The sequence below is a fragment of the Salmo trutta genome, chromosome 6 (assembly GCF_901001165.1).
Source record: "Salmo trutta chromosome 6, fSalTru1.1, whole genome shotgun sequence".
NCBI lineage: Eukaryota > Metazoa > Chordata > Actinopteri > Salmoniformes > Salmonidae > Salmo > Salmo trutta.
This window is the reverse complement of record NC_042962.1, coordinates 54,173,632-54,185,267: the sequence shown is the minus strand read 5'-3', so window position 1 is coordinate 54,185,267 and position 11,636 is coordinate 54,173,632. Positions and strand designations below refer to the sequence as shown.

Genomic DNA, 11,636 nt, shown 5'->3' with positions numbered 1-11,636 from the left:
CTGTGGTGAGACTGGGTTGTCAGTTATTCAGCACTGTGGTGAGACTGGGTTGTCAGTTATTCAGCACTGCTGTGAGACTGGGTTGTCAGTTATTCGGCGCTGTAGTGAGACTGGGTTGTCAGTTATTCAGCACTGCTGTGAGACTGGGTTGTCAGTTATGCGGCGCTGTAGTGAGACTGGGTTGTCAGTTATTCGGCGCTGTAGTGAGACTGGGTTGTCAGTTATTCGGCGCTGTAGTGAGACTGGGTTGTCAGTTATTCAGCACTGTGGTGAGACTGGGTTGTCAGTTATTCAGCACTGTGGTGAGACTGGGTTGTCAGTTATTCACCACTGTGGTGACATCCGTATTGATCAACCCTTTATTTATCATCCAATACACAGTCTGTAACGACTCAGCCTCTGGCTTTCCAAGAGAGGAAATAACAAGATACCACTATGGTATATTAAGGACTGGCACCTCTAGAACACACACATACATACACACACACACATACAAAATCGTATTATTTTAACCAACCTCAAATCCAGTATGATACACCCAATGGTAAATCCAAACATGGTGGTGACCAGCATGACTTTAAGATGATTCATGACAGACAACTTCCATCTGTAACACTATAGCCTAAAGGTAATAATGGGTAATGTGGGGTGCTTTTTCTTTATCAATATTCAGGTTACGTGCCTGTATCCATCGTCTAAACAGCCATTTAGATTCTCTGCAGCACAGATAAGAGGACACGTAGCGTTGGCCTCAGAGCCTCAGAGCCTGGGCCCAGTCTGGACTGCAGCAGGCCCACAGCAACCCATTAAAGCCAGTGGAGGGGAAAGCCATTCATCAGACAAATATAGAGGGGAGGTGAAGCAGAGGCAGCTTGGATTTGTTCAATGGGGATAAAGGCGTGGTTAGGAGTTAAGGGAGGGAGATTGTGGGTGGGGGGAGGGGGGGCATGGGGAGAATATTGATGTGGTTGGTGACAGTCCTGGCTTTCTTTTGAGAGTGTCAGGGTCAAACATCATGGACCATGAACCATGCACACACTATAGACCTACACAATGTTGCAGCATGTTGTACTGGAAAACCCTTTTTGAACTGATGTAAGTTCCGTTAACACTGTCATTTAGTCTAAAGGACCTGAACTGTATGAGCAAATCATTTTTTGTTAATAGTAGCATAACATTTATAGTCCAAGTCATAGCCCATAAATATCATGTCCTCACTGCTGAATGGGCTAAAAAAAGTTCCAATGTCCCCAACAACAACAATATCAGCAACAGCAGAACTACCTTGATGCTATTTATCAAACAGGACCGTGTTTCCACAATAATGACAGAGTCCCGCTGTCTCTGCTATTCTATGCATTGTTTAGTAAATACAAATAGCCCCCCTGGATAGTCCATATCTGGAAGAAATGTATTTGATTTAATGTGTCCCATTCAAAGCAATTTGCAACTGGGAGAGAGGGACATCACAAACATGAATCACTGAGCCATTTGGAGAGGCTATTCATTTAACCCATCATACTTGTTTAACTGCCATCCTCTTCACTGATTAGGCTACTGTCGTGGACGGACATGACACTCCCTGGTTCTGTCGTAAATGGCACACTGTTGGCACCCTATTCCCTATATAGTGCACTACATATGGAACCCTATGTGGCCTGGTCAAAAGTAGTGCACTATATAGGGAACAGGGCGCCATTTGGGACACATTCCCTCAATCAGAAGAGGAAGGCAGCACACTGGGAGAGATTCTAAAAGGAGAAGATACTGGGATTTTGTGGATGTTCATCCAGTCTACCTCCCTCTAGTGGGCTGTCTCCTTAAGATGGAAGGTAGCCTAGCAGTTAAGAGTGCTGGGCCAATAACTGAAAAGTCGCTGATTCGAATCCCCGAGCCGACTAGGGGGGAAATCTATCGATGTGCCCTTGAGCAAGGCACTTAAACCTAATTGCTCCTGTAATTCGCTCTGGATAAGATCGTCTGCTAAATGACAACAACAACAAAGCAACACACAGAATATTAGAATAGACTTCTTTTAAATGTTAACTGGTTCCATATATGAGGAGAGGGTGACATTGGCCATAGTTCTGATCACTGATTGAGATGGTCTCACCTTTTCTAGGCCTACTAGTTGCACATAGCTTATGACTTCCGTTCAAAGATTCCACAGCCATATAGACTACCAATAGAAATATCCATTATTGAAAAAGAAAAGATTCCAATGCGGCTTTTTCTCGTTGAGCTTGACCCTGCTCTGTTGTGAAGATTGATATGGAATTCAAGTTCAACCATCTTGCTTGCCTCTGTGTTGGGAAACGATACAATGTCGCCACTTAGTGGTCAATTCTTCAACTGTCACCAGGCTAAACCAAGAGAGTTAAATACAGGTTATCTTTCTAGAATTTATAAGTGGTGCTTCAAATAAAATATTAATGGCCACTTTCGATTTCCCCCACAGATATGAACACATTTTTTTCTTAGACTCAGTGCTGAGAAAAGGCATCAGAAAATGAAGGACCTAGACTATTGTTATGTAACCTTTATTTAACTAGGCAAGTCAGTTAAGAACAAACGCTTATTTACAATGATGGCCTACACAGGCCAAACCCGGACAACACTAGGCCAATTGTGCGCAGCTCTATGGGACTCCCAATCACGGCCGGTAGTGATACAGCCTGGAATTGAACCAGGGTGTTTGTAGTGACGCCTCAAGCACTGAGATCCAATACTGCCTTAGACCGCTGCGTCACTCGGGAGCCCCTACTCCATTGTTTAGGGATATGTTTTTCCTCGTAAAATAACTTTGTATACAATGTAGGTTAGGATATATCTTCAAATAATATTGTTTTAAAGTAATGTTGCCGTCATGGAAAGTCATTCCATGAGCAATAGAGACATTACATATAAATATTCTGCTATTTGCATGTGAAAATGTCATGGGATGTATTTGCTCTATTTAAATTGTTCCGCTCGTTGGGCACAATTTGATTGTGCACATGTGACAGAGTGTGGCTTTAATTGGCATCAATTTATAACATGTGTATGCTACCTTCTTTTTGTTTATGTACAAAAAGACATTTCCGACAGAGGGCATTGTAGAGTTGTATCTATGATGTAACAGCACCATCTCCCGTCTCTGTTGTTGTACGCCCCGAAAACACAGCATCAGCACCAGCGCGTCAACACCACCAGCCTGCCTGCTTTCTGTGCTTACTTAGGTTACCTGCCTCCGTTCCACCATGAGGTTTCCATGACAAAGAAAGCGGCGAGACTAGGCCTCCATTCCTCCTTCTCTGTCTCATTTCGCGCAGTTATGTCTTTGGTTCGCGGCTCCCTCTCGCCATGCCTGCGGACCGCCTGTACCTGCTTTTCTCGCTGGTTGTGATCTCCTGCGGGGATGGTGTCGTGAGGGCGGCGCCGGAGGGTGGTGTCCTCGGCGGCCAACCCACGCTGCTGGCCGCGGAGGACAATGCCATCGCCACTGTCCCAGACGGATCCATCACCGGCCAGACGGCCCTTTATCAGGTTCAGACTCGGTCTGCCCTAACACCAGGTACAGGACGTTTGCGGTATATTTGGGTTGGGCTGCGGGTTTGAGGGCCTGTCCAGCATGTTAAAATGGTGGGGAGAAAATGTTCAGTGTGGAGAGAATAAAACAGTGGGCATGATAACGGAACTGATAATAATTTCTCATTGATAATATCATATAGGACGATATAGGATGATGATATTAACCTATATGATATATTGTGTATTTATCTCACTCAACATAGGCTACAACAATAATACATACAAATGCCTCGCAGAAATACAATGACGTTTTAAAATAATGTACACAATGATTGAACCGTTATCAGTAAACCTGTGCACACTGGTTTTACCAACGTTGTCTTCACGTATTGTAGAGCATCCTACACATTCAATATAAATCTTACTAAGATTTATGACTTTCACTGCAATCTAATAGTCTGTCCCCTCGACAGATTCCCCTGGCAGCTAATCGGATTTAGTGTTATGATTTCATTTGAAGGTTTTCGAGATTAGGGGATTATCACTATGGCCAGTGTGAAACTGTGCTTGTAATGATCAAGGTTTTAATCCTTTAGTACAGCACGCTCACACCATATCTGTTCCACCATTGCCTTGCTTCAGAAGTCCTTTATTTAATTGACTAAGCCTCATCAAATTAGTTCGAGTTATTATCATGATGATTAGATTAGTAAAACAGATTGTAGTCTATAAATAGGATACATTCGCTCATTGTTGCTGTTGTGAAGCAGTTTTGTCGGGGCAGCCTTGTATGCTAAATAGGGCCTGGCCTATAGCGTGTGTGTGTGTGTGTGTGTGTGTGTGGAGGGAACGTAGTCTGACACTGCACAAGGCCTCTCACAGATGCTACAGCACTTTGATCTATTTTTCATTACCTCTCACAGATTCAGCTCTCATCACATTTTCATGTGCAGTTAAAGGTTCCTGAGATAATTCATAGAGCTGCCACTGAATCTGAGGAGAGACTGTTTAAATGGGATCCCTGCATTCACAAAGCCACACACCGGCATACACCTTCAGATAAACCTTCGAAAACACCTTTAAATGCTCCTCCTTGATCTTTTAGTGTAGTCTTGTCTCTTTGTATGTGGCTTTGTAAATGAGTTGTTCCACCACACAGGTTGTGTTCTGCACTGGTACATTCTATGAACATACATTAGTGTTCTGCAATTCTAGTGTAGAAAATCAGCCATACAAACAAAGGTTTAATATTACTTTGTCATTGCAATACACAAACAGCCTCACTTCCTGCGTCTCACTTCCTGTCTCCTGTGTCTCCCCAGAGCCGCCCTTTGCCCTGAGGGTCCTGGTGAAGGATCAGGTGACCCGGCGGCGCCTGAGAGGGGCCCAGGTGGAGGTGTTTGTCAACCACACCCTGAGTAGCCAGGCCCTGACTGGGGAGAGGGGAGAGGTGCTGCTCAGGGTCCCCTACAGCCTGGGCCTCAGCCTCACCATTGTAGCTAGCATGGAGGGATACGTCCTCACCCCGCTGCCCTGGAGGACCACCAAGAGACCCAGTGAGTAGCACTGTGACAGTCTGGCCCCACCTGGAGGAGTCCCTGAGAAGCACCCAACCAGCTGGGTGTCGGGTGTGGCTAAATTCTAGAGTTTAAACTGGGATAGTTCACCCAAGCTACTAAATGATATAGCTGTTTGTTTCCTTTCCTTTAAAGCATTGATTTGACACAATGAGCAAAATAAGGTGTTCACCTACTGTGTCACATAGCACATTAGCATCAGTGTTTTGTTTTGTTTTTGCGTTGGAGCAAAGCACAATTTAATGCTGTACACTACTTTAATTGTATTGATTTCTTACTCTCAGAAGCAGGATGCACTCACTATCTATAGCACGTGAAGCCGGCGAGTCTGAGGCAAGCGTTTTGGGCTGAAATGTAACACCATAATGCCATGTCATATCTAGTGTCAGCTAATTGCAGCTGTATTGAATAAGATGTTAAGGGGACTCTGACCACCATTTTGACATGCTGTATTTAGTAAGAGGAGACTGCTGCTCTTAGGGCTGCTCTCTCTCTCTCTCTCTCTCTCTCTCTCTCTCTCTCTCTCTCTCTCTCTCTCTCGCTCTCTGTCTCTCTGTCTCTCTCTCTCTCTCTCTCTCTCTCTCTCTCTCTCTCTCTCTCTCTCTCTCTCTCTCTCTCTCTTGAATAAGGCAGAGCAAAGGAGAGAAAGAAAGAGAGAGACCAGAGAAAGATAAAGAGAGAGGGGGCAAGGAAAGAACTGAGAGAGAGGTGACTGGTGGTACAAGCTATGCTCTGCATCATCTAAAGCCACCTCCCTTCTCTCTCTAATCTTACACGCAGGACCATAAAAAATCCCTTTTCAATGACGCCATCTACTGGTGGCTTTATAGAAGTACAGGATCATGACAACAAAGGGACCCTTTTGAAGGGTGCATCTCAATAGTGTAGTGATTTCCTGATGGGAATGTCACCTGACCTGATCTCATGTGTGTTACAGTATTCTCCTCAGTGACCTTATCGCTGCTCCCTCAAAACCAAGGCAACATCTGGCTGTTTGACGACTCCGTGCTCATCACTGGGAAGTTACCTGGTATGTGCACGCATCTGGAAACTGTCACTTGAACGTAACCCTAAATGTGATGCAACATCTTACTCTTTAAACAGTTTTAGTCTACTGTGGCAGAAGTGCTTTGGTAGAGGGAATGAACTCCATCTTGTCCTTTTGTTCTTATTTTCACAGATATCTCCTACCAGCCCAGCGTTCAGTTCCCCAAGAGTCACCTGATGCTCTCAGATGGCAGTAACACCTCCACAGTGATGGCCTACCTGACCGTGCCACAGCGCCACCTAGGCAAGGACTGTGTCAACTGCACCCCAGGCATCATTCACAACAAGTCAGGTGGGCTCAGCAAATCAAATACATGGTGTACAGTGCACCAACTAATGGAAATGAGAGGTGGTATTGATACATGAAAGTAATCATTGAACACTTCCAAGATTGAGGAATACTTCAAGATTCTGAGCTGAATTAGCCCTCGGAAAACGATTCATTTGCTGAAAACTATTCCTCTTTAACGTTGTAGTGTTTGTAGAGCCTGTGTATTTTTAAACGTTGGACATGTTGTAATTCTCTCCCGTGTGTTTGTACGTCACAGGAGGTTGGTGGCAATTTAATTGGGGAGGACGGGCTCGTGGTAATGGCTGGAGCGGAATTAGTGGAATGGTATCAAATTCATCAAACACTTGGTTTCCATGGTTTCCATGTGTTTGATGTCATTCCATTTGCTCCCTTCCAGCCATTATTATGAGCCGTCCTCCCCTCAGCAGCCCCCACTGTTGTATGTGTGTTCAGTGTTCAGGAGTGTTGAGTTGCGGGCGATGGCAGCGGTCAGCACTCTGCTGTACTCTGGTGGTCAGGAGGTCCAGGTGAAAGGCCCCATCCAGATCTCCCTGCCCCTGGCACACACCACCAACCTGAGGCCCTCGGACACCCTCCCTGCCTGGGACTTCAACACCAAGACAGGTGGGGAATATAGCTATTAGAGAAGTTTGTGGTCATACGCACATCCTTAAAAACATACAGTAGGTGCTGGTTTAATAAAGAATACTTGTAAAAAACAGGAAGGCCAGCACACTGTTTATGCTCCCATTTCACCTCTTTATTGACAATGTTTCGATCCAAACTGGATCTTCGTCTGGTCAAAACGAAGATGAAGATCCGGTTTGGATCGAAACGTTGTCAATAAATAGGTGAGAATTGGGAGCATAAACAGTGTGCTGGCCTTCCTGTTCTTTACGAATAAAGCTATTAGCGCAACAGGACTAGGACTGGAACTCAACCTACCTTAGCAACTTGTTCAAAGGCTTTGTTTACAAAATACTTCCTGTGTTCACTTACTTTGTGGAACTGGAAGTATCTGCCTGTGTCTTCTAAGTTTTACTTCATACATTTTCCTCACAATGTTTCGTCCTCCAGGTGCTTGGGAGAACCAGGGTCTGGGGATAGTGAAGATGGTTGGAGATCATCTGGTCTGGACCTACATTGCTTCTCACCTGGGTTACTGGATCGCTGCACCCCTACCCTCCTCCAACGGTATAACGATTGTAACGGTCCAAAATGAAGTTTTCATGAATTAATGTTACAAATGAACTAAATGATGGAGTCTCACTCTCAGTATTGTCTTCAAACATGTCTTACTCTCCTGGAGAACATATTGACCACGGTCAACATAATATAATCAACTCATCTCTGTCTGTACCTGTCTAGGTTATATGGGCCATGCCAGTTCAATGGAATTCCTCTCCTACCACACCTACCTGCTCATAGGAATACTGGGTGGGACTCTGGTTATAGTCTTGGGGTTTCTGGCTGTGCTGCTGTGTCAATGTGGGTAAGAGACCAACCTAATTAACTAACGTTACTGATCGTGTGTCAACTGCAGCTGGAAATATCACAGGTGTGGGGCGAAGGGGGTTGTACAAAATATTTACAGTAAGTTATACAATTTAAAACATTTGAATGGCCAGGATTGTTCTACTAATTGTTGACACAAATGCTGATTTATATGAAGTTAAACGTGTATTGACTACCTTCTCTGCTTCTCAATCAACCTGCTGTGTTGACTGTTATCTGCAGAGGTTCAGGTTCCTCTCGTGGGCCGAGGAGGAGAGCACGGTTCTCTAAGCTGTCCGTTCTGAAGAAGGACCAGACCACCTCCACCCACATGGAGGAGGGCCATGCCATGATGTCCTTCCACCCCGGAGACAGAGCCCACGGCCTGGCCTCGCGCAGCGTCCAGTGTGACCCCTCCACCCCCAGGCACAACAAAGCCAACTACAACATCTATGTGGAAGACCCTGGGCGTGGGTCCGCCACCCTCCTGTATGAAAATGTGGGGAGTGGGGCCAAGGGACCCCAGGCATCACACCACTACGTCAACAGTGAGGAGGTGGCCAGGCTGAGGGAGAGGTCCAGAGAGGAGCAGAATAGAGCCCACCTGGGTGGAGGTGCTCAGCTGCTCCACCTTTACAACCAGCCTGTGGCCATCCTCCAGGCCCCGGAGCGCTTCAGCAGCCAGGGTGGGGAACAGCAAGGATCAGGCTGCAAGTCGGCCACCTTCCCCCGCAACGGAGGAGCCTATGACACCCACTCCCACTCTGAGCAGGGCGGTCAGGACAGCTACACCCAGACCCTCCCTAAGAACCCCCACCATGCCCAGGGAGCCAACCCCCAGCAGGGCAGCCAGGACCAGCCCCAGGCCCTGGAGACCACTCCCCAAGGCCCAGCCTCTAATCCTGGGGCGTGGGGCCGTTACAGCAGCCTCCCGGAGTCCTCCGTTTCCGTCCCCGGTACTCTGAACGAGGCGGCTGGAATGAGGGCATTCAGCAGTGGGATGGGGGGCCCCAGTGAACTTCAGGGGATATCAGAGCGTACACTCCTGGAGCTGACCCGAGGCAAGGCCTCGTCGCCTCACCCCAGGGCCTGGTTCGTCTCCCTGGATGGGAAACCAGCCGCCTCGGTCCGCCACTCCATCATAGAGCTCCAGGGACGCCACCCACGGCCCCCCAGCAGCAACGACACCAGCCTGGACTCTGGCGTGGACATGAATGAGCCCCAGCAGAGTGTGAGGGAGGCGGAGCGAGAGAGGCCTTCCATCCGGGGCTCGTTCCCCCACCACAGCAGAGGGCGCTACAGCGAGGAGCAGGACCTGAGCAGCAGTGAGAGCGGCACCACCGCCACCTGCACCCCTGAAGACCCCTACCTGAGGAACATTCTGGACGGGAGCAGCGGGGCCATTCCCAATATCCCGGAGGAGCGGGACGGAATGGACACGTCCAGTGCACAGGAGGACAGTGAGTCGAGGGGGACACCGCCCCCACGCAGGCTGAGGAAGGTGAGGGAGAAGGGGAGGGCCGAGAAGAGAAGCGCCAGGCACCATGTCAGAGAAGAGAGGCCTCTGGTCAAACGGAGCTAAGGCACTGCTCACCAGAGATGGACTGGGAAAGAACTTAGTACATTACCAGTCAATTCTGGAAGTGTATTGACATTATTGGCATTCAGTAGTTAATGGGCTTTTTTCATGTCCAGTTGCATGGTCAGTGCTTCTTCCTTAATTGGCTGCGATGGTTACAGGAACGTTGAATCTGTCAAGAAGGGATTGAGTTTATTGTTTTCCTATAGGGGTTGTACATTGACGGACGGCTGAGACAATGTACGGCGATGTTAAAGCGTTTTCTGTGGTTTGATGGATGTGTATGCTCCAGTCCTTCTAAAAGGAATAGTTAGATAGATGCTAGTGCGACACAGCAGTAGTATGGCTTCAGATCGTCTCATTCCTGGCATCTGCATCAAAGAAGATGCGTTCTTTACGCTGCCTGCGATGAGGAATTAGAGATACTGTATAGAGAGATAATGAAGGGTAATTAGAGAGGATAGAGGGCTGTATTGGGCTGAGCCGATGAGATCTGGCAGCAGAGACGGACAGTGATACAGTCCTCCTGTACCGAACACTGACACTTACCCACCGTGATTGCCTGCCTTTAAAGGAAATCAATATTAACACCATTGCCTGCTCTGCTCACAGTGTTTAAGACTGGCTGTACCCAGCCATCTGTCTATCGCTCTGTTTATAAACTAGACACTGATTCACAGCTGTCACTTTTAGAGGTCATCTTTACACTTCTATTAAGGGGAAAATACCATATTTCTTTGAGAATGCATGAAAGGTAAAAAGTAAAATGTTGTGTATGAAAAAGAGGAAAGTATGTGTATTTGACTTGTAGTGTGAAGACAATGGAAAGGATGTCTCTTCTTAGGGACATTAAGTCTGAGGGATACTAATCCAGTCATGTATTACTTTAACGTATTCTTCTTCAAATAGTTACTGTTGATGTTCAATGATTCCTGTTCCACGAGCAGATCTTACACAACACATCTCTGTTCTTACATACAGATGGAGTATGGAGAGGTGGTCAGTCTAAAAAGCACAGAACACTTTCATTTGCCTGTTTGTGATGCATTGGAGCACAATTGGGAACGATACACATAATATAATTTGATGGGTTAGAACCCACTGCAATGAGAACGTAATAAGCGTAACATAAAACACTCAAATAAATGAAAGCACTCAAATTTATGTTTTTTTTTTGTTGTTGTAAGAAGTGAGGTGGTATTTCAAATGAACACAAACTATATTACTGTGATGGACTGATACATTTGGAGAAACACACAATCTCCTCCTGAAAATGATCTGACAAGCGATATCAGTCGTCCTGCTGCTAAATTTGAAACATCATTCATATTTTGCCCATATTTAGTCTTCCTCATGGTGTGACATCACACAAGCCAGTCCTTCAGTGTGTATGAAGATGTACATGAATAGCTGGATTTGGTATGTACATACTCAAGCATATGATCTAGTATGTGTGATAGTGTATTTTTATGTATGTATGCATACATCGTCCTATCCTTTCTCGGCAACTGCGAAGAAAAATGTTCTGAGAGAATGCTTCTCAGAGTGAAGAAGAAAGATACGCTTTTTTGAGCCATCATCACTATTCATAAACCCAAGCTTTAGTGTATGTGCTTTACTTCGGGGGTTTGTTACATTATTGTATGTTCGCTTTGGTGCGATGAATAGGTTCAAATGTGATCTGGAGTGTAAAAAGCTTGACGACGTAGCAACTTGTACCTTCTAAATGTAGCAGCGCAAGTTATACACCTGACGAATGCAGTGATGATTTATGAAGCTTCAAATGATTGAATGCTGAACATTTTGTTGTTGTCGCCACTGATGAAGGTTATGAAAAACAAGCTGTTTCAACCATTGGAGAGTTGTATAAAGTATAGTATGTAATAATATTACTCAGAGACAAAACAGACCCCACTGGCCCATTCTTTTCAAAGTGGCCTTCACTGAATGTATTTCCTTGTATTTATTTCATTGTAATGTAGTGTATTTCTACTGTCCGTATTCATTTAACATTAACTGGCATTCAGGCTTTTGAAACGGGCATTTCTTGTGTTGATTACGTCAGTATGTTACAGTAGTGTGATTAGTCTGCCTTTTTGTGCACTTATCAATGCCTAAGTAATAAACTCACTTGATA

General features: G+C 45.8%; 1 protein-coding gene across 1 annotated transcript; it reads left to right on the top strand.

Moving 5' to 3' along the window:
- Positions 1 to 2,971: 2,971 nt before the first annotated feature.
- LOC115196313 (protein FAM171B) lies at positions 2,972 to 11,635 on the top strand. The gene is made up of 8 exons (XM_029757009.1): positions 2,972 to 3,553; positions 4,833 to 5,066; positions 6,025 to 6,117; positions 6,268 to 6,426; positions 6,880 to 7,050; positions 7,504 to 7,620; positions 7,795 to 7,918; positions 8,164 to 11,635. The coding sequence occupies exons 1-8, from the start codon at positions 3,343 to 3,345 to the stop codon at positions 9,500 to 9,502; spliced, it is 2,448 nt and encodes an 815-aa protein (XP_029612869.1). The 5' UTR covers positions 2,972 to 3,342; the 3' UTR covers positions 9,503 to 11,635.
- Position 11,636: the final 1 nt, after the last annotated feature.